We start from the raw sequence: 23334 nt of genomic DNA on the forward strand, positions 1-23334 counted from the left end.
CAACAGTGAGGGAAACTAAAGGTAAGACAGTGACCCCATAACTGCTTTCACAGAAGAAGCTGAGCAGCTGCCAGCACAGCTCTCGTGCTATGACTCAGCAGACAAAGGTGCATTGATTGCTAGCAAGATAGCCTGTTCACTGCAGTCTCCCTTCCCAGCAACAATCTGTTTTCTTAGTGGAGGGACTTTTCTGGGTCAGGCTGCAATTTATCTGCTGGGATTGTTCCCTATTAACAAGTGAGGCCCAGACTGAATCAACAGCTCGGAGAGAAAAGACAAACACAGCTGGGTGCCCACAATGCACACACCAGATACTTCACAGCCAAAAACAGACTTCTCTTTTAAGGTTGGCCATCATCTTTTAATACTGCATACAGGACACAGAAATGGCTTCAAATACCAGAAATGCATTAAAAATAGAATAAACTCGTTTGTCAAGGTTAGCATAAAAAGAACCCTCCTGTCCCTCTGCCAAGTTACTCAAGCTGGGCAGGGCACATACCATCCAAAGACATTATGTGGACAGTTTCTCTCCCTTGCCTAGGAGGCTCCATTACCAAGGTAACATCAGAAAGAACATCCAAACCATGTGGACACTAGCACTGTCAAAGCTTCATTACTTTTGCCAAAAAGAGGAGGAAGAGGCTTGTGTATAGCTCGGAAAGATAAAGTATTCTCCCATCTTCAGCTTTTGCAAGCACCTACACACTCCATTCTGAACTTTTAAAGAGAGGCAAGATTTACTCTGTTCTCACTCTTACATTTTTTTTTAGAAATGGCTCCAGGCTGAGGAAGCTTGTGGGTGCTTGGAAAACATGAAGGGAGACTGTAAACAATAGGAAGTATTGTAGAGATGGGCTGCCTAGTTTTGGTATGAGTCCTGCACTTGGGCTTTTCTGGTACAGATGTTTCAGAATGGAACTCACTCTCCTCAGTAACACACTTCATGCCCCAAGTATTTCCATATCTTTCTAGCTATCTGGTAGAGATGGAGTAAAGGGAGATCCAAAGCTGATTCTATGTCCTGCTACTTATTCATCCCGCCCCCCAGAAGGGGGTAGCTCGCAGCCAGAAAGGAAAACACAGAAAATTTCCAGGATTGCTGAGGTGCTGCTGAAGGCTTGGGCCTAGTCCACAGGAAGTGGCAACTGGTAGCCCTCCAAATGCTTTGGCCTACAACTCCCAGTATCCCTTACTATACTGGCTAGGGCTGATGTGAGTTGTAAGCCAAAACATCTGGAGGGCCACAAGTTGCCCAAACCTGGCCTAGTCACAGCACCTGCGATTTGCTTGAAATCCAGTCAGCTCAGTATCAAGACAGGGTCTTGTCTGACCGGGGTCCATTTGCCACCAAACAGATTTCCAACAAATTCTACAAGGTGGGGGAGAAGAATTAAAGAAAGCATAAACAATATTAGAAAATATCAAGAAGCTCATGACCTTGTATCTAAAGAGCCCAGACCATTCCCATTGCCTTCTTCCACAACTGTTAAACCTATCCTTTGAGCAGAGGGAACCAACGTGCACTGACTTGCTTTCACTCAATAAGCTATCTGTCTTCTTTGTGCCACATGAAGGAATCTTTGCACTTTTAAAAACGATTTGAGCAATTTCACAAGGTTTAAAACCACATTCTCAATGCCACCTATAAAAAGAAAAAAAATCACTCCTGCCTGGAATAGTTAATACCCCTATCCCTCAATTCGTCCTGTTTCATCTGTGGGAGAAGGCTACAGTGATGAAACTCTAGCTAGGTGTACCTAGGCAGGTAGAATAGTCTCTTCATTCTTGATAAGAAGTTACACTTAGGAAGAACAGGGAAATTGCCAAGACACTGCTAAATGTCACAGGCTGAGTGCATTACAGCATTGGTCCAAGCCCCCTCTTTCTTCTGTAACACAGAAGGATTTGCTTAAGTCAGTGGGGACCCATAGATAAAGCACTAGGCAAGAGTTACACTGCCCTGCAAGCATGCAAGGTATGGACTACTCCAGTGAAACACAGAATCACCCTCTCTACTGACAGCCTCCACCATTTAAAAACACACACAAAAGATAAGGCCACTATAGGGGGCAAAGGTGCAAGTATGTATCTGTGGTGGAAACAGTTGGGTTTTCCCCTTCTGCAGGTAAATATTGCATGCTTAAGAGCTTGGGTGCATCTGAGGAGTGGGTTCCCAAAACAGTGAAGCAGACAGCTGACATGCTCTCAAGCAGGGAGTTTCAAAAGCTTTAGTTTCATGAGGAAGTAATGCTGGCTAATGAAACTTGACAGTCCACAGTTGGCTTATTGCCAGGAGAAAAAAAGTCCCCCACAGCTAAAGGTAAATGCACATAATGATGGAAGTTTGAGCATACCTTCAAGGTAATAAAAGCAAGGCAATTCCCCAGTTACACAAAGCTCACAAGCAAATATGACTGATGGATGTAGACTGACATTTTACTAAGATGTAGAGAAAGATTTTAACTCCTACCCACTGGCATTATTCATAAAAGGATGGGAGTACATCAGCTGTAGTTCTTCATCTAGTCTCACTATGTGAGCAATGGTGCAGTTCCGATATGCATTAACTGCTCTTGCTTAAGGCACCAGAAACCTCCATCCCTTGCTACCAGCTATGCATTCTTGCAAATAAACCCACTGGCAGTATAAGAATCTTTGGGGTTTCCCCCCACTTTGGTAGGGACAGCATGCTGATTGTAGGGTGTAAGCGGGATGCATAGGCTGCAGCTCCCGACTTTACCAGGAGCAATTACTTGAGATGCCCTTTTGCCTATCTCCGCCTCTGTGCTTCACACCACCTCACACAATGTGCGCTATGTGTGGTTCTGAAAGGGGATTTGCTCTTCCTGGGACACTGCCTTTGGAACAACCAGCTGGTCCCTGGGAGGGGTCGGTGGAGGAAAAGTTGGCCCGTGTAAGACGTCAGCATAAATTTCAGCCGGGCCCGATGGGCATTGTGCCAGTCTGTGCAATAGGGGCTTGAGCAGGCCAATGGTCATCTGGCTTGTCCTGTCTGAAGGGAAGGGAGAGGGGTCCTGTTCTGCTGGGGCTACGTGTTGCTGAATAATGCTCAGGACATCAGAAGCACTCAGATCTGCAGGACAGAGCTCCCACAACTTGTCTAAGTAAGGGTCAAGTGCCCTGTGCTGGCAAAATTCTCCCAAGAGGACAATAAAAATCTCCTTGTTCAGCAAAGGGCTTAGCATGGAGAACTTTTTGGCTGCCTCCATCACGCGCTGCCATCGCCCATCCCGGATAAGGAGGTCCATGGCTTGCAGGATGGCTTTGGGACGCTGGCTAGATAGCAGGAGCTCGATTTCCATTTCCCCCTCGGCCAAGGAGCACCTACTCCTACACCTCGGCAGCACAGCCAGTGCTCTCTTGTAGAGGGGAACACCCCCCTCAGGGCCCTCCTTGTTGCTGTAAGTCCAAGAGGCACCCATATACTGTTGAGACAGCTCCACAAACTGCGGCAGCCATTTAGGCTTGAACTGGTGGAGAGAGAGGCAGACAAGCTCAAAGAGGGGGACCACGCCATTTACTGGCCCCTCCCCTTGCTTGCTCAGGCTGGGCACAGGTCCCCCCAGAATTTTCTTCCATACATCTGGAGTGGCTCTGGCTACTAAAACACCATCGCCATTCTGTTGCAGCTGCAAGTGATTCTGGATGGCCTTCCAGGAGGCCCCAGGAAAGGAACCAAAGATGGCATTCAGGTATGCTAGGTTCTCCCTGTTCAAGTCCAAGTGCAGAAGGCGGCTGAGCTCCTGCTCCACAAGTGCTTCACCATAGCTCTGCACCTCGCTTTCTGAAGCCCCAACCACGCATGACTTGAGGAATTCTAGGTTCTGGTAGCTCTGCAGTTCTAACTGCATTGTGCCCAGCAGTTTGGCATAAGGCTCTGGGAGGGCTCTGGACCTTCTCTCCTTGGGAGCAAGGCTATGGCACAGGATAGACGACAGCGCAATGGGCGCCTGAAACATGTCCCCCTTCTTCAGTTTCTCTACGGTGAGTTGGGAGCTGCTAAGGCTCCGCCGCTGATAGTACTTGCAGGCCTCTTCAAACACCATCTCCACTAGGTTAGGCTCCGGCTGGCTGGTCTTGTCAGTGCCAGAGAAGTCAAGGCTGTAAATGCCACTTGGAGCAAGAAGCTGCATTTCCTCCTCGTCCTCAGCATGGAAGTCCAAAAACAGCACTTCTTCCATGCTCACAGTTTTCTTTTCTATTAACTGCCTACTGTCCAGGTCCACAAGATAAAGGGCCCCTCCCAGCAAGCAGGTAAGAGTGTCACCAAATACCTTCAGCTGGACCTGCTCCCCTGGGGCTAAGGCCCAGCCCTCTAAATCAAAGATAGGCCTCCACACCCCATTAGGCTGAACCAGATCCACAGCACCCGTTTTGGTAACCAGGAAGAGTCCTTTGCAGCTGGAGAGGGCACAGCTATGAATGTCCAGTGTTTCCATGGCCGCCAAGAGTCCCACATAGCCGAGCACCAGTTTCTTGAAGTCCACTTCACTGCCAGGCTGCAAGGCTTTTGTGCCAATACATCCTCTGGACGGAGCAGCAATGACAATGTCAGAATGTTCAGGGTGCCAGATGAGGACAAACTTGGCGATAGCTGGGAAGGTGGCTGGGGTGGGCACCAGGAAGACACCTGAGGGCGAGGCCAGCACTTGGTAAACAGGGCTGTTATGCAAGACAATCCTGAGTGGGCTCAACTGGGCTCCCTGCTCCCCAACCTGAAGGCCTCTGGTACAGATACAGTACTGGAAGGCTCTCCTCTCTGGGATCTGCTGGGCATCCAATGGGGGCCTCTCCTCACACCACACGAGCTGCCCATCCCAGCTGCAGATGGAGACAATCCGGGCCCGGGCCCCATGGCAGAGCTCCAGGCTCTGCAGCAATTGCCACCCCGCAGCAGGCAGAAAGCGCCAGAGTTCAGTCCGGCCTTGCTCGCAGATGATAGTCAGCACCCAGGAGATGGCTGTGGCGGGGCTCTCCAGGAAAAGCAATCCCACCACGGGCGGCTGAGGAGGCTGCCAAGTCCGCTCCAAGTCGCTCCCAACGACGCCGAGGCGCTGGAAAGCCACGACCCGAGCCTCGCGGTCCGGCTGGTTCCACAGCAGAAGCAGATGCTGCCTGTCAGGGCTGGCGACGATGCGGCTGGGCGCCTCGCTCGGGAGGCGCTGCTCCAGAAGCTCCCGCAGGCAGCGGCCGCGCACGAAGTCGCTCCAGTCCGAGACCTGCCGCAGCGCCCCGGCTCGCTTCATCTCGGAGCGGCTGCCGGCCACATGGGGGAAAGAGGTGAGAGAGACGCACGAGCCGCAGCAGGGCCAAGCTCGGAGCTCCTCACTAGCTCGCCTTGCCCGTGGCGAGGCTGCCGCGTCTCTTCCAGCTGGGAACAGCGCCTCAGCCTGACTAGACGCCCTCCTCTCGCCGGACCCCCACAAGCACTCCGATGTCCTCGCGACCTCCGTCCTCGAAGAGCCCCGCTCCTTGGCGCGAGCCTTCCCCGGAGCTCCCAGGCGCCGTCCGCTCCACCTCGCCAGCTCCGGCGCGCCCTGCTCGCTAATTCTCGCGCTGCTGCTGACGGTCTCTAGTCTCCGGGAGTCACCAATTTCCCTTGCGCCCCGGCTGCGTCCCACGTCACCTACTCCCAAGCGCAGCGGCTCCCCTGTCCCCACTCGTGCTAGCTGGTTAGATTGCTTCCCCTTTCCCCGCCTGTCTCGCTTCCCGCACCCTGAGGGAAGGCAGCGGCTCTTCCTATGCGCCCCGGGGAGGCCGGGCGCGGCGCTATGGATCGATCCAGGCGTGTCTCTAGCACAGAATTGGGCGTGCTAGTGTAGAAGCCCTCTCGCGCTGCCTCCTCTCTCCAGGTCCAGGAGGAACAGCGCCCTGCTCCTTACTGCAATCACGAGGCCTTTCGTTTCCGGGCGGAGTCGCTCCCCTCCCCGTACCTCGGCGCCAAACCCCAACTGCCTCCAGCTCTTTCACTTCCGTCCCTGCCCGATGAGGTTAAAACCTCGCGGTCCCGGCGGCTGATCCCCTCCCCGTAGTGCGCAGCGGCTGGAAGAGAACGGCCGCCTTGTCCGGCCTATCTGGTAGCTCCGCCCTGCATTAAAGGGACCCTGAAGACCAAACCAGGCTTCGCTTTAAATGTGCGTTTAGCAACTTCTTTTCATTTTGTTTTAAAGCCCCGCTAGGGTCCTTATCTGACTTGTGGCCCTGCACTTACTCTAGAGTAAAAATGAAAACAAGAAAGGAAAGAAGACATCTAGCTATTAGAGCCACAGTTAAATTAAAGTCTCTCTTTGCCCATTAAGAGAGGAGAGGACGTGGGCTACTTTCCAGAACTCAATTACGGCCGAATGTGGGAGGAATCTGGTACAGTCCTTATCTTGGGTTTTTTTGCATTCTTATTTAGGCTGAAGGTTAGGATTTCAGCTTAAGCTTCTAATATCCTGTGCAGTCCACAAACAACTTAAGCCATGTGTAGTAATGGGTTAAAATTTCCACCAAAGGCAGCAGCTGAATAGAACTTACTTCTGACTATGCACATAAACGCACTCATTTATAAGTAAGTAAGCACTCCTAAAATTAATGGGCGTTATCTTACCTTGAAGAAAGGTTAGATCTTTTGCACCCTTACTTTAGAGTAAGTACCATTGAACACAGTGGGACTTACTTCTGCGTAAACATGCATAGAATTAGACTGCATGTGTGTTTAGACTTAGGGTATTAGTTAGGAATATATTTTGTAATCTGTCCTATGCATTTTAAATGGAAATTTACCCATCTTTATTTGCAAAGGAGCAATTGAGAATAGGTTAGGAAAGATGGTGTGCACGAGTTTGTAGGTTCGTGTAGGTACAGCAAAACTAACCAGGCTTTTTATTTTTCCAAGAGTGTTCTGGATCCAAAAACGCACTTGTTGCTGGTAAATTTTCCGTCTCTGCATCATTTTTTTTCTAGAGATAAGAAGCAGGAAATAATCTGGGGTTACAAACAAGCCGGGAATATCAGCAAGGCAGAAATTTGGAGAGCAACCATTCTAGATAAGGAATTCCTATAAATCTGCTGACTACAAGCAAAAAACTATGTCAACAATATATCACGCCACAGTGAGCATGCGCCGCAGTGCATAATATGCACACAATCCCTAGACAGCTTTGGTCTTCTTATGAGTTTACTTGGATAGTGTACTAGAGTTTCTGCACACTTCTGTTTGTGTGAGCCTGTAAACACGGACTGCTTAAAACTCCTACATGGTAACCGGATCTACACAAGAGTAGAGTTAATTAACCTTTGGTGCGTTAAGAATGGCTTAATTAAAGCAACAAAGGTCTTAATTGAATTCAAAGGGGGTTACTTTCTAGGTAAGTGGGTGTAGGATTGCAGCCATAGATCTTGGAAGCAGATTCCCCGTGGTATTTTCTCTAGCACGATGGTTGGGGGCGGACGAGAGATAATTTTCCAGTTAGGATTCCTATGCACACGACGGTGGACCGTGCCGCCCAATCCTATGAACGTTTACTCTGGAGTAAGTCCCCTTGTGTTCAATGGGTCTTTGTCATAGGTAGCAGTTCGTAAGAAAACTGCATAAGACTGAATTGTGAGAATTACAACTGCTTTCATCATCAATTCTGGGGTTGGTAGAGAAGACGAGGCTGGGATCTGGCTGCTCCAAATTGCCTTTCCCCCTTTATACTTTCGAAGCTTCTACTTTGTTTTCCGCCTTCATCCGCACTCGCACTAGGACCGAGAAAGAGCCAGCGCCCACAAAACGATAGTAGGAGGGCCCAGGGCGGTCAAGAAGAACGCGCCTGCGTGTTAGGAAGAAGGGCGGGGCGAAGGCTCCCCGGTGACGCATGCGCACAGGGAGGCGGTCGCCCCGCTCAGGTAACAGAGGGTACGTTCCCCTCCCTCACAAGGGGTCTGGCCTCGGTTGTACCCCCGCTCTGTTATTCAGGCCGGATTTCCTGATGACCGAGACGGAGTTACTGGGGTTCGATGTCGGGGCCCGGGGCGTAATAACGTTGCATGCGGTCGGGCAATAAAACATGACGATAAGGGCAAAGGGAGGGAGGCGTATTGGGGTCTAGATGGGATTTCTTTAAGGAGAGGGTCTGTGGGGACTAAATCGACGCTGCTGCGGTGGGGACACAAGGGGCCTGTATCCGTGAGGGTGTCGTTGTGTGTGTATAGGGAGACGATTCAGGGATGGGGAGAAGATAGCTTGACTCCCTGTAGAGCCAGGCTAGGGTGGGGTAAAGGCAGGCATGCAGGAGCTACCCACGAGGCACCTTTATGCATTTCCTGTTCTAGTTCAACCATCCCTCTTCATCAGGTGCTTTCATCTTTCTGCCCCTGTTGTGGTTTAGAAGTTGTAAGGGGCTTCCTTGGGCAGTGAAGTTTGTTGCCCCAGGTATTTCTGTGTTTACGCACTCTCCGTGGTTCCTGGGCCACAGAGCCAGGGATAATGTACCCCTGCGTTTAATTTCTACCTTCTTCAAACAAAAATTTGGGATGTCAAACTGGATGCCTGTGTCCGATCTAGCTACATTAACAACATTAATTTTGCAGCTCTCGCTTCTAGTGACATTTTAAAATAGCGGCTCAGTCTGAATCAGCAAATGATCTAGCCAGATAATAGAAACTTCTGTCTATCCTCTTTGTCTCTGTGTGTCTTCTTTTCTCCTTGTCCAACCACTTTCCATTCTATTATCTCTTACACCCAATTTTCAGTTCTCCCCTGCCCTCAGTCTATCAACTTTCTGTGCCCATGGAGTTTTGATTAGACTGCTTTTTTGAGTGGGTCCCTTTGTCAGGGTTTTTTTCCCTTAAGGTGTTGTGTACTCCTTTAAAACTTGGAGTTATCCCAATTCTGCTAATATCTACCTTTTGTGTATGGATGGTGTGGTTCTATCTGCATTCATACATGTATGGGAAACTTTGATTCAGTATTAGAAGGAAATGATTAGGGTGTTTCAAGGGTGGATTCTTCCCTCTCTTCTCTGCCACATATTAGTGCATGCTAATTTGTGTTGATGGAAGTGACAGCAGAACCAGGAATAGTTCTGGACTAATTAACATAGAGCACAAGGTTGTGATCTTGTGAGTAGCGATTGCTTGTATAATATAGAGTGACCATATGAAAAGGAGGACAGGCTCCTGTATCTTTAACAGTTGTATAGAAAAGGGAATTTCCACAGGTGTCATTTGTATGCATACAGTGCCTAGTGAAATTCCCTCTTCATCACAACAGGAGCCCTGCCCTTTTCACCAGATACAAAATAGGGCAGGGCTCCTGCAGCTTTAACTGTTGTGATGAAGAGGGAATTTCACCAATTGCTGTATGCATACAAACGACACCTGCTGAAATTCCCTTTTCTATGCAATTGTTAAAGATACAGGAGCCCTGTCCTCCTTTTCATATGGTCACCCTAGTATAATAACTTCTTTGGTTTAATGTGAATGTCAAAATGTCTTTACATGGAAGCAGTTACATGAAGAAACTACACTGTAATATGCAGATTGATTATCAGGTCACAATTTAAAGAGAGAGAGTAGACCGTTCTGATGGGAGAGGTCACTGTGGACTTAATTTTGTTCCCTTTTCGTTTTTAACTCTGGCAATAGAAAGCAATGAGCTTTAGTCATGAGAGGATACTTCAAGCTTTGATTTCAAATATAGTGTTTTACAATGCAATGTTTAGTACAGAGCCTTCCTTTTCAAGTAATATTCCAACCTCAGCATATTTAGTAAAGTTTGGTACCATTATTTGGTTATTTTTTCAGCTTGCAACCATAAGTCAGGTCTGAAAATCTCTTTACAGTGGCTAGAGAGAACTTTGAAAGGTTCACAAGTGTTGCATGCTGACAATATCCTGGCCCTTGTTAATTCATAGCATTTGGAGCATTCTTTGAAAATGGAGGCTGAATGGCTGTCATTCCCACCCCCCACCCCATTGCTGAGTGTGGCATACTGCAGGATCAAACTGCTACATGTGAAAAATATCTCTCAGTATGGCTGTTGGGAGAGTGCTGTGATCTATCCCACACACTGTTCTCTTGAGCTCAGCTTCTGGGTGATGTTGAGGGATCTTGGGTTTTAGCTCATCCTGTTGGCTTGCATGGAAACCTCACAAGTGCTCTATTGAAATAATTTATTTCTTCAGCTTCTCTCATAACCAAATTTGCTTCTTTATAAAACTGGAGAGAGAACCCCCCTTCAGTACTGTTGATCTCTTTAGGCCATGAGACCAAACAAACCCTTGAAGTTCCAAAAAGAGGATATTTGTGCTTTTCATGGGTTCTTTTGGATTCCTTAATCTAGGGACTTATAAGGACCAAAGCCTTGTTTAATTGTTGCCTCTAGCATTTTCCCTTATGCATGTGTATTCTATGTCCCAATTCTAGCCTTGTTGAAAGCTTGAACTTGTCTGCATGATCATATTGCCTCTCTAAGTAGCACCCACTTTATGAAGGGTGCTTAGTAGCACTCAATTTACAAAGGGACCTAGAATCCTTTGCCTTTCTGGACATCCAACAAAAATGCTGAAATCTGCTCCTCAACTCCTGGCTGTAGGTATACAAGAAGAATATTTCTTTATCCCCATATAAGAACATTGAACTGGAGGCATGGCATGTTATTAGCTCAGACATTGATTTGTTAACTGTAGTCCAATTAGAGCACTGTGAGTGGATGTGCACAGTCTTATGCTGCTGCCCAAAGTATTTAATTCTGTTGGTGAAGGATGGAAGCCTGTTCAAATTTTCACCTCTCCCTGTCTACCTGTTTCTAGAACACTATGCATAGATAGTGTTCCCATGATACAAGGAAAGAGCAGTAAGCCTATATATGCACCAGTTGCTGGGAAACATGGGTAGGGGGGTGCTATTGCACCATGTCCTGCTTGTGAATCGCTGGTCAACAGCTGGTTGGTCATTGTGTGAACAGAGTGCTGGACCAGATGGATCCTTGGTCTGATCCAGCATGGCTTTTCTTATGTTCTTAGAATAGGAGGCTTTTCAAGAGAGAGAACATGTAACTGACCTAGCAGTTTTCGTGCATGAACTTAAACTCTTTTGCAGTTACCATAATGTTCTATACAACTGTGAGTATGGTAAACAAAGAGTTCTAGTAAGGTGATAACTGTAGTCCATTACACTTGGATCACATATGCTCACTAGGGAGATCTGCTTACACTCATCAGGTATAGACACTATTTTCCAAAGATATGGAGAAAACTGGAAAAAAATTGAAACGGCCCCCCACCCCCAGTTTGTTTCCCCAAGGACTGCTTTTGTTTCTGAAAAACTGTTTTGGATTATGATTTTTTTTAGAATGATGAATAAAGTGTAACACATGTTACACTTATATTGCTACCCAACTTTTATTCCCCCAAAATGAGTTCTGAAATCTCTGTAATAAGAAGACCTTTATAGGGAGACTAGAGATGTACATTTTCTGGAAATGTTGAAGCCATGGAGAAAATATTCTAATATTTTCTGGAAATTTCCCAGCATAGTTAATTCTTCTATTCCTTATTAAACTTATTGATATAATGTATCTTACTGATAGACGTTTAGGGATACTCTAAGTCATGCTCAATTTCCCAACATTTGACTAGAGTTGTATTATAATATGTGAAGAAAATGTGCATTCTTCAAATAAAAGGCTGAGATTGTGGAAATATTCTTAAATATGTTTTATTACCATTCCTAATCAATAAGGGTCTTCTTCGGTGAAATAAGCTCTCAATTGCTTTTCCTTCAGACTAGATTTCCTTAAACTCTACTGGGTTGCTCTCAAGCATGAACAGATGTTGTACACCAGTCTTCCTCTGGCTCCATCTCTTCCTGTTTCTCCTGGTTTCTGGGATAATTCATCTGTTTCAGGGGCTACTTGCTGAAATTCCTAAACTGTATTATGTATAACTTGATCTGCTCATGTTCAGTATATTAAATTTAAAAGTATAGTTTAGTCAGACAATACTTTCAAATTTACTGAGTTGATTTTAACATTTTAATGAAACAGTTTATGACAAAGCCAAGTTATACATAATACATTTTATGTTCCTAAAGTGACAAAGTGACTTAATATCTGTGAACAGTGCTAAAGAAATAGGTATTGCATATTTTTCCAGTTCCTTACAAGTTTTAGTTTTCTTCCGAGGGGTGGGGAATGGGACAGAAGCCAGTTTTTCTCCATGGTGTCAAAATTTCTGAAAAATTTGCATCTCTACAAAGGTAGCAATTGTTACAGTTCCTGTAGTTTGTCTCTTATCCCAGACAGATATAAAGTAGGAATGTACTGCTTTATGGCTTGCTTCATAAGCCTGGTATTTGCAGAAAATAAATCCCTTCAGTGGTCTGAAAGAGGTATCTGAAAATGCTCCTGGAGGGGAATAGTTATGCTATTTTTTCTCTGCTGCGTTCTCTGCTGTAGGTTGAATTGTGCAGCTCTTTAGGCACTGCACACATTCTGCGATGTTTGTACTGTTATGTGCATTATTTATTGTGCCTTAACAGAACTGCCACATGTCCTTTCTTCTGCTTTACCTCTAATAACCTGCGTGAACACAGATCCTAAATACACTGCTCTCAGATAAGGGGGAGATGCTGGCAAAAGAAAAGAAAGGGTACTTTTGCAAATTTCATATAGGCTGTGAGATTGGTGGCAGTATAACACTTATTTTGTGACTTCCTGTGCACACACACACAAAATCTAACGGGAAAAAATAGTCCCCAGTCAGACACCATTTGTTAAGGCCACTTCACATGTTACATGGTGTCATAAGAACATAAGAAGAGCCCTGCTGGACCAGACCAAAGGCATATCTAGCCCAGCTTTCTGTTTGCACAGTGGTCAACCGGATGCCCATGGGACGCCCACAAGCAGGACATGGGTGCAACAGCACGTTCCTACTCCTGTTCCCTAGCAACTGGCGTACAGAAACATAATGCCTCTGATAAAGGCATTTTCTCTTATCTCAGCCTGTCATGCCTCCATCATAGGAAAGGCACAGAGAAGGACCTCTTCGTCAGGTCTTGGGAAACAGTTTGGCTGGTACGTGAGGAGGCAGTCCCTAAGGTAACAGGACCAGGACCCAAGTCAGGACTGAATCAGTAGGACTTGTACCCTGCGCTAGTATGCATTATGGCAATTCTTGCTTCCTTACTTAGCTGCTACAAATACGGGTTTTCTGGAAATCTTTGAACTGAGAGACTGTCCTCTGCAAATTAGGGTAACTTGCATTGGAAAATGTTCTGATGCCCTGGGCTCTAAAGTCCTAGAACATGTTAGTTTACTGATACTTAATAAACAGCAAAGCTTAAAAAAGTCTTTATTTTTTTGGGGCTCAATTCATCACAAGTATTTGACTTGAAATATATGATGGGAAAAATAAAGTACAGTTCATGCAATTTAAATGTTCTATTATGTCAAAACTTTTATTAGAATACTTTTAAAATTTTAAGTCTTGAGCACATACTTCCTTTTAACTGTTATATTTGAGGGGAAAAAGAGGTACTGAAAGCTGTTGACACACTAATAAATTTTAGCAGCCCAAAGAACTGTACATGATATGCCGACAACCACTAATCTACAACTTTGAAACTGCCAAGCTTACCCAATATTATGTTTGCAATTGGCATTCATCCATTGCTAAGATTAAACTTAAGAAATGGAAAAATTTCTGTAGAAAAATAAGGCACAGGAATTTTTTATTTCCCACCTCACTGTGCACTAGATTTACACTTACTGTTCTGAGCTGTTAAAATCTGTCTGAGTGAGCTATAATGCTCCTCTGAGCAGTATATGGGAGTTCTGAGTTTGAATTTTGGCTTGACCATGGATTTTTGGGGCTCCTTTTGGCAAGACTTTCTGTCCAATTTGTCATTTGTTTAAAAGAATCTGCACCCTTCTCTTTCCCTACCCATCCCCTACCTATCAAGATACTTCATGTGAAATGGTTCCTATGTAGGGTATAAAGAAAAATATTATGTGTAGAAATCATGTGCATATCTATTTGCCATGTGTATGTGTAATAAAATGTACGATTGTGTTTCAGTAAACCTTTTTATACCTTGTATACATTATACCCCCATGTAGGAAAAATGTTGCATCTGTAATAACCCAGATGATATTATTATTATTTATTTATTTATATAGCACCCTGATGATTCTAAGGTATAATATAGTAATGACTATGAAGTGCTTTGTGAGCACCTTAAATTGCTGAGATAAGCATAATTTGAGAAGTTGTGAGGGCTATGGAGGTTTATCTCTAGAGAGCTTCTCTGAAATGTAGCATGTCTCTCAATCTGTAGGTTGTAAACCATGGCACAAGCTGAGAAGAAAGGTGGATTGCTTCGGAAATCTTCGGCTAGTAAGAAACCCTTGAAAGAGAAGGTTGTGCTAATGTATGATGAGATCTTCATGGTAAGGGTTGTACTTCTATTCCTGTCATTGTGGTGTTTTCATATATCTGGATCCTGTTCTCAGTTTATATACCGTATATTGTATTTATATATTAGTAATATCAAGTTTTAAGAACGAGGTGTGGAGAGCAATTAATCCTGCCTCATGGAGTGTCTCTGGCTATGCTTTTACATTCCTATTTTGAAGAATATATCTCTGCACTGGAGCAGACATCCTATTTTTGAAGTGTCTCTTCAGTGGGTTCTACTATAGATAATTTGCAGAAGGAAGTATGCTGTACCTCAAGAGCCTTCTGTGCATGTTGTTTCCTGGATATAGAATGGTTAAAATAGTGCAATAAGAAAAATGTTTTGTATCCAGTTCATAGCAGCTATTGTAATAGCAATTCCTTTCTGTTTCAGACAGAAGATCCCAGTAAATGCAACCCTCGGTTTTGGGAGGAGCTCTTCCTGATGAAGGTAATAGAGATTAAAACCATCCTCCTTCCTCTGAATGCATGTTTACTCTCCCAGGCACTGATTTCCAGCTTTTAGTTATGTTCTCAGTGGCTCCATGAATTGACTTTTCCTTCTTTGTCTGACAGGTGAATTTGGAATACCTGGAAGGGAAGCTGGAGTCTCTAGATGGTGAAGAGTTAATGAAGATAAAAGATAACATTAACTGTTTGTTCCAGCACTGCATCCGAGCCTTGGGAGAAGAGCATCCCATCAGAGTGGTCAATGCATTACAGGTGCATTTCTCACAGTCAGGCCTTATCTTCCATTGAGCTAAACATACAGGCAGGCAACTAGTGACAGTTGTATTAATGCTGTTGATGGAAAGAGTCAGCTTATTATTAAGATCCACTAAAATACATGCTAGTTCATTGTGCTAGACCAGATATCCTTTCTTGAGGTGCTGTTAACATTTACACAATAATAATGTATTTTCTCTTGCTTGCTTCTTGGTTGGCCTTTGTATAGTCACTGATTTAAGATTGCATTTGAGAGTAGTTGTATGCAAACATATGTCAAATGCAAAAAGTAAACAGACTAAATATCCTGTAAATTAAGGATGGGAACTATGGTTAGTAGTCATAGATGATGGGAGTTGTAGTCCAGCTACATCTGGAGGGCCACATATTCCCTGTTCCTTCTGTAAAGACATAGAAGAGAAAAAAGCCTGTAGTATCGACCTGCTGTATTACACTAATCAGAGATTAAACCCCCCACCCCAAATGTGCCTTTAATCTTCTGGGGTACAACGTGGTCCTTGGTGGTGTGGAGGCTTTGTCTAACAATTCCTGTCTTTCCCTTTTTCTGCTGCAGACGCTATGTGCCCTGATCCGTGGGGTTCATCAGAAGAACAAATCCACATCTGGCTTTGACATCATCAACATGCTGATGGGCTTTGACAAGGCTGAGCTATGCATGAAGGTGAGTGAGGACTTGCTAGACTGCAATAAGGGCAGTGTAGACATAGTAAACTATTGTTAAGCATATTGAACATAGTGTCTCCCAGGTGTGGACAGAGCCACTAGTTAAATGTAGTTCATGTCAGGTTGTCTTCTCATGGTTTTGTTTTTACTCTGCTTTCTTGCTTGGCCTTCTGAATACTGGTAACAAAGTAGAAACATTAGTAGATTTCACCTTTTCTACAGTTGCTATGTTGACTTCGAGACAGTGGCTTGTATCCAATGATGTTCTACCAATGGAACAAAATTCTTTTTTGGCCTTCAGTCTCCCAAATCTGCTCCAGTGGGTTGGGGGACTCAAATAGATTGGGAGTGTATGTATGGGGGAAGGGAGGGGACGGGGAAGTCGTGCCATGTGAGGGATGGATACAATCCAGTGTATAAATCTCTATAGTAAAATTGTGGTCTGCAGCTGAAGTTCAAAAATAGAAATGTGTTAAGCTGGTAACAGAGTAGCCCTTGGCTAGAGTAATGTTATGCTTACACACACACATACCCAACACTCCTCGAATAGACTATCCCTGAAGATACTTTGAAACTAAATGTATCATGCCTATTGGGGGGCTATTATATGCCTGTGAAAGAAAGGTGACTGTTTGTTCCAGCACTGCATCCGAGCCTTGGGAGTATAATTGTGAGTATAATTGTGAGTATATACCTTGGGAGTATAATTACAGTATAATTGTGTTTGACAATTGCAGCAAAACCAGACAGTGCAGGGAGGTCCCAGCCAAGGTTCCTTTCGGGAGATGCAGGCTTTACACATTCAGATTTATGTTTTCAACCATAAGGGTAAACTTTTTTTAAGTCTGAGCTGAGATTCTGAAGGAACAAAATTATGTGTCGCAATCCACATTGTTCTGGGGAGAATTGTTTCTTTAATATGTCCTGATTGTATTAATGGAAAGCCTGTGTTAGGTGATATTTGTATTTCTTGTGGTGGGAAATAATATCTGCTAGGGACTGGAATAATCTAAATTGGAATTCTTCAACCTAGTGTCTTCCAGATATGTTGGACTGCAATCCCCATCATCCCCATCTAGCATGGTCAATAAACATGGGGTAATGGAAATTGTAGTTCAACACATTTGGAGGTACCAGGTGGGGGAAGGCTGATATAAATCAGTAGGATATTAGCTAGACATCTTGACTTGGATTCTTACCAGCATAGGTCCTGCCCTACTGATGGGATTCAGTATGGTACAGAGCACAGCATCAGCGTTGGTGAACTATAAACACTCTGGATGGGCAATGCTTCATAGTAACTGTTCTCTTCTGTAGAATCTGATGGAGAGTTTGGATGCTCTGCTTTGTGCAGAAGGCTCTGAAAGCCTCAAGAGTTTGTGCCTGAAGCTACTGCTCTGCTTGGTCACTGTAAGTAAAAGATAATGGGTTAACTATAAGAAGTATTTACTATCCAGACTGGGAAAATGTTGTATTCCTAAACTCTTGTGAAGGGCAGTTTAACTCCCAGCTTATCAATGTTTCTATTGTGGACACAACTGCTCTCTAAATTACAGTCTTGTAATTCCTAAATTACAGTCTTGTTGTGTTTTCTATATTAATGAGAAGCTGCTTTCTTCCACATGCATGGATGTGCTTTCAATACAGTTCCTATTTTAAAATAGTTTAGCATCTGTCTACTGAAGGTTTTTTTGGTAACATTATTTTTAGGGAGGATACATTAATTTACCCCCCAAAAAAGCCTTTTTGTCTCTGCTGCCTACCTGCAGGAGCATGTAATTGATTTCTATTTCTTATTTCAAATTTTTATTGATACTTAAAATTTATTTACAAATATACACAAAGAAAATGAAATACCCAATCTTGTCCATGCTAACCTACAGCTTTCCCCAAGAGCTAACCAGGAACAAGGCCAAAGCATTATGAAGAGAGAAAGAAAAACTGGTGAGAGATAAATTAAACCTGATCTAATGGAAATACATGAGCTTCAGGACTTAAGCACATTGCAAACTTATTTTATTTATTTATTTATTTACAATATTTATATACCATCCCCATTGAAAATTTTGGAGCGGTATACAAGATAAAATAAAATAAAAACATAATAAAACTTTAAAATAGATTTTAAAGAAGCAAAATGTACAGTGAACCGTGGCTGGTCATTAAGGAAAGGCTTCTGCCAAATAAAACTAAGTTTCAAAAGTATCTTTCCTACCATAAGAAGCAAAGATAGCCATGTTAATATGGCAAAGACTGAATTGCTTGTTTTTCCTCCTAAACCTTCTCCTCATCTCTCATTCTCTCTTACTGTCAATGATGTTACACTTACTCCAGTCAAGGAAGCTCGTAGTCTTGGCTTTATATTTGATTCCTCGCTCTCCTTTATTCCTCATATTGAGGCAGTAGCTAAATCCTGTCATTTTTCCCTGTATAATATTGCCAGGATTCAATCATTTTTGTCTGTCTCTTCTGCCAAGACTCTTGTTCATGCATTGGTTATTTCTCGGTTGGACTACTGCAACCTTCTTCTCACTGGCCTTCCTTCTTCTCACATCAGTCCGTTGGTTTCTGTTCACCACTCTGCTGCTAAGATCATCTTCTTGGCTTGCCGCTCTGACCATGTTACTCCACTGCTGAAATCTCTTCATTGGCTTCCAATTCACTTCAGAATCCAATATAAACTTCTCCTGTTGACCTACAAAGCTTTTCACTGTCTAGCTCCTTCCTATCTCTCCTCTCTCATCTCACACTATTGCCCTGCTCGTGCTCTTCGCTCCTCTGATGCCATGTTTCTCGCCTGCCCAAGGGTCTCTACTTCCCTTGCTCGGCTTCGTCCATTTTCTTCTGCTGCCCCTTATGCCTGGAACGCTCTTCCAGAACATTTGAGAACTACAAGTTCAACCGCAGCTTTTAAAGCTCAGCTAAAAACTTTTCTTTTTCCTATAGCTTTTAAAACTTGATTTTGTTCTGACTTTATACTGTTAGTTTTACCCTACCCAGTGCCTGTTTACCCTACCCTGTGCCTGTTTGCATTCTCTTCCCCTCCTTATTGTTTTATTATGATTTTATTAGAATGTAAGCCTATGCGGCAGGGTCTTGCTATTTACTGTTTTACTCTGTACAGCACCATGTACATTGATGGTGCTATATAAATAAATAAATAATAATAATAATAATACTTCTGGTGTTGAAGTATCAGTTACATTACTGCTACAGAAACTTGCCGAACCCATAAAGTAACATATTTGGAAAGTACTCAGAAGGATGGAATATAATCTAAAACCAAATCATTAAAGGGAAATGATACAGATGAAGACAAAGTAAAATTAATATTTTACTAAATAAAATTAAGATAGTGTTTCATGTCATGCCAAAAATCAGTGACGTTCAGGTAGCTCTAACACACTCAAAGCCCACAAAGAATGGGTTTCTTTATGCAAAAAACAGGAGAGTAAAATGACATAGTTTAGGGATGGGTGGATTCTTTCATTACTACTTCTTTGAAGTAGAGATAATCAAAATTATCATGGATCAGTGAGTGCAGTAGAGTAATTTTGCATGGATAGTAATGATGAGAGCGCATTTTAGGTTCTAAAAAAAACAAATCCCTTTGGTTTCATTCAGGTGACGGATAACATCAGTCAAAACACAATCCTGGAGTATGTGATGATTAATAGCATCTTTGAAGCTATCTTACAGGCAAGTTCCTCCTCCTTTCATCTCTGAATTGGGCAGTTAATTTCCCATTGTGCAGTCCTATCAATCATGTATTTTTACTTGATGTTGCTTAAATCAAACCTAAGATGAGTGTCAGGAACATGTTAACTTCTCTCTTACTTTAATCTTGTTTTGTTCTTGCTATAGTAACTGCTTAGATTTTAAGAGCTCTTCATCCATGTTGTTTATGAACTTGGTATGAAAGGAGTGAGACAATACTCTGAGCCTAATTTTCTAGTGTGTTGTTAGTCAAAGGCAAAAAGGAGGAACCTGGGAACTACAGACCAGTCAGTCTGACATCCATCCCTGGGAAAATTATGGAGCAGATTATAAAGAAGTCAATCTGTAAACACCTTGAAATCAATGCAGTGATCACTAGAAGCCAACATGGATTTGTCAAGAACAAGTCCTGTCAGACTAATTTGATCTCATCTTTTGATAAGGTAACCTTGTGGACTGTGGGAATGCTGTAGACGTCATATATCTTGACTTCAGTAAAGCTTTTGACAAAGTACCACATGACATTCTGATTAACAAACTAGCTGAAAGTGGGCTAGATGGAACAACTATAAGGTGGATTCACAGTTGGCTACAGAATCGGACTCAAAGAGTGCTTATCAATGGAACCTTCTCAAACTGGGGAGAGGCAACGAGTGGGGTACCGCAGGGCTCAGTCCTGGGCCCAGTGCTCTTCAACATTTTTATTAATGATTTGGACGAGGAGGTGCAGGGAACGCTGATCAAATTTGCAGATGACACAAAATTGGGTGGGATAGCTAATACCCTGGAAGACAGAAACAAACTTCAAAGTGATCTTGATAGGCTGGAGTGCTGGGCTGAAAACAACAGGATGAAATTTAATAGGGATAAATGCCAGGTTCTACATTTAGGAAATAGAAACCAAATGCACAGTTACAAGATGGGGGGATACTTGGCTCAGCAATACTGCAAACGAGAAGGATCTTGGAATTGTTGTAGATTGGAAGCTGAATATGAGCCGGCAGTGCAATATGGCTGCAAGAAAGGCCAATGCTATTTTGGGCTGCATTAATAGAAGTATAGCTTCCAAATCACATGAGGTACTGGTTCCTCTCTATTCGGCCCTGGTTAGGCCTCATCTAGAGTATTGTGTCCAGTTCTGGGCTCCACAATTCAAGAAGGACGCAGACAAGCTGGAGCGTGTTCAGAGGAGGGCAACCAGGATGATCAGGAGTCTGGAAACAAAGCCCTATGAAGAGAGACTGAAAGAACTGGGCATGTTTAGCCTGGAGAAGAGAAGGTTGAGGGGAGACATGATAGCACTCTTCAAATACTTAAAAGGTTGTCACACAGAGGAGGGCCAGAATCTCTTCTTGATCCTCCCAGAGTGCAGGACACGGAATAACGGGCTCAAGTTAAAGGAAGCCAGATTCCAGCTGGACATCAGGAAAAACTTCCTGACTGTTAGAGCAGTACTACAATGGAATGAGTTACCTAGGGAGGTTGTGGGCTCTCCCACACTAGAGGCCTTCAAGAGGCAGCTGGACAACCATCTGTCAGGGATGCTTTAAGGTGGATTCCTGCATTGAGCAGGGGGTTGGACTCCTGTAGGCCCTTGTAGGCCCCTTTCAACTCTGCGATTCTATGATTCTAAGAGTAACCCATTTTTAGGGGAATCAGTCTAAGCCTTTACGCAGCTATTTATTACGCAGCTATTTAGCTATCTATTTATTATGGACCCGCTCTTTTAAAAAAAAATACATTTCATTTTAGAAAAAATACAATTTACAAAAATAAGAATGAGACAATATTTCATGTCATCAATCCATAATTAGATTTACCAAAGAGAAGAAAAACGATCATATTAATCTTAACAGTGCATATAGCTGAAGTGCACCTTGAACCTTATCCGAATGCATTACAAACTCCATGTTTCAACGAACCGATTCATATTTTGTCTTCCCGCTCTGACCCTCACTAAATTAGTGAGTTTAACCATGCAAATTATTTATGTGCTTACTCTTTTCAAGGTAAGAGTTTGGCTCCAATTTGCTCTTTGTGCATGTGGGAGGATGATTCAGCCCTTTTCTGAGCTGTGTAGATTAATTCTGGATGCTGGAAGCTTTGAGTCTGTCTGTTCTTCACAACTTTTCAGTACGGCTGTCCATGGCTCTTACTTAATCTAAGCTATACCTTCTCATGGTTTTAGATCCTCTCCAGTCTTCCCAGTCGCCGAGAACATGGTTATGACGCTGTTGTGCTACTTGCCTTATTAGTCAACTATAGAAAGTATGAGGTGAGTGCTTGCTTCATGAAGAATGTGTGTACATTACCAATTTTGTCAGGCTTTAGTAGTAACCCCAAAGTGTGTTGTTTCTAGGACCCTGCCCCTCCTTTCAGGGGAGTGGTTTTTATCTATCATGATGTGCTGTGCGCTGAAAGCGTAATGCAAGTCTGGGGACTATTTCCACTCCTCTAGGTATGAGATTGTTGCCACAATAGTTCTGTTTTTCTGAGGTGCTCCAAAAGCCAAGCAAGTGCAGCATGAAAAGTGCAGCAGCCATTCCTGCTTGGAGCTGAAGACAAGCTGGGATTGCTGCACTTTCTAGGCCCTTGGTAGCACAGTGCAGATGCAGGTTGGTCTGCATCTTCCTCTCCAGTTCCAAGCTCAGAAATGTAGTGGCAAGACAAGCAGCAGTCTTCCTCCCAACCTTAGAGCTAGAGGGGGGCATGGATGGTACCCATAGCTGTGCTGTGTGCTTCTGCCTCTGAAGCGTAGTGCAACTGTAGGGATGATCCCTGCTGTCTTCTTTAGCTCTAAAGTTGGAATGAAAGCTAGGGATTGTTGCACTTGCTTGATGGTGATGGAAGGTGGTAGTCAGCAGACTTGTGGACCTGTACCCTGGTGTTTCCATTGCCTTAGCCATTAGGACAGCGCATGCTGGTTACTAGTTCAGTAATAGAATGGTAGCAGGATCATGTTAAAAATATGTGTCCTGTTTGAATGAAGGTAGTGTTTCCACTGTACTTTATGTATATGTTCAGAAATAATTCTGCAGTTCTTTCCTATAAAAATAAAAGGGAAAGCTATTTTATGAAATAGGAATCTTTAGTTTGGGAATGCTTAGCTGGCTTGATTGCAAGTTTCTATCCCCCCAGAAGTTTTGTCAGCTTGGGAGGGAAGTTCCTAGTTGAGACTTACACTTCAGGTTTAGAAAGCCTGGGCATATGATTTGGTAGCCAGCCAGCATGAGTCTTGGGAGCATTAGTGGTCATGTGATCAGTGGTCATGTGATACCTGGAATGTTATGGAGCTTGAGGGAATAATGTCTGTGTGGTTCTGTTGCTCTCCACCTATTCGGTTTCTTTCTCCTGTTCACATAAGACACAGTATTTTAACGATGATTTTTATTGTTTTGCCGAGTCTGCAGGATTTGACCCCATTGTTTTCTAATAGTTGCTGAAATATATAATGGATGGCCAGAGAAGCAAGGAGTATTAGGATGCTTCATATTTCTATAGTCCCCATGGGACGCTAATACAGGCTCTGGTTACAAAGAAATACAAGAAAGGGGAATTAAGCATAAGAAATCTTGCTAGCTATAACCTCTCAAGAGTTGACATGAAGAAGAGCGCACAGCTGTTGTAGAAAGAGGGGACTTGCATAGAGAGGGAGTGTTGCTGGTTGGATGGTAGGGACAAGGACGTCAGAGGCAAGCGTGGGGACAGCAAAGGCAAAAAGCCTTTAATTTTTCTTGAAGGGTTTGTCTTGGCT

The 23334-nt window shown here is 43.7% G+C and overlaps 2 protein-coding genes across 4 annotated transcripts in view; one reads left to right on the top strand and one right to left on the bottom strand.

The window, feature by feature from the left end:
* Nucleotides 1-239: 239 nt before the first annotated feature.
* HPS6 (HPS6 biogenesis of lysosomal organelles complex 2 subunit 3) lies at nt 240-6046 on the bottom strand. Its single transcript, XM_063132517.1, has one exon. The coding sequence runs from the start codon at nt 5268-5270 to the stop codon at nt 2817-2819; it is 2454 nt and encodes an 817-aa protein (XP_062988587.1). The 5' UTR covers nt 5271-6046; the 3' UTR covers nt 240-2816.
* A 1810-nt stretch (nt 6047-7856) lies between these two features.
* ARMH3 (armadillo like helical domain containing 3) overlaps nt 7857-23334 on the top strand; it is a 131313-nt gene continuing 115835 nt past the window's right edge. For 2 of the 3 annotated variants that reach the window (XR_010025729.1, XM_063132527.1), the window contains exons 1-8: nt 7857-7909; nt 14335-14446; nt 14848-14904; nt 15030-15176; nt 15754-15861; nt 17181-17273; nt 19488-19562; nt 21769-21855. Coding sequence is in view for 2 of the 3 variants with exons in the window: in XM_063132527.1 (XP_062988597.1) it covers nt 14345-14446; nt 14848-14904; nt 15030-15176; nt 15754-15861; nt 17181-17273; nt 19488-19562; nt 21769-21855 (669 nt within the window). In the remaining variant the exon portion in view is untranslated. The remainder of the gene's footprint in view (nt 7910-14334; nt 14447-14847; nt 14905-15029; nt 15177-15753; nt 15862-17180; nt 17274-19487; nt 19563-21768; nt 21856-23334) is intronic. The other variant, XM_063132528.1, reaches the window with a different exon arrangement.

Source organism: Elgaria multicarinata, chromosome 8 (assembly GCF_023053635.1).
Source record: "Elgaria multicarinata webbii isolate HBS135686 ecotype San Diego chromosome 8, rElgMul1.1.pri, whole genome shotgun sequence".
Classification (NCBI taxonomy): domain Eukaryota; kingdom Metazoa; phylum Chordata; class Lepidosauria; order Squamata; family Anguidae; genus Elgaria; species Elgaria multicarinata.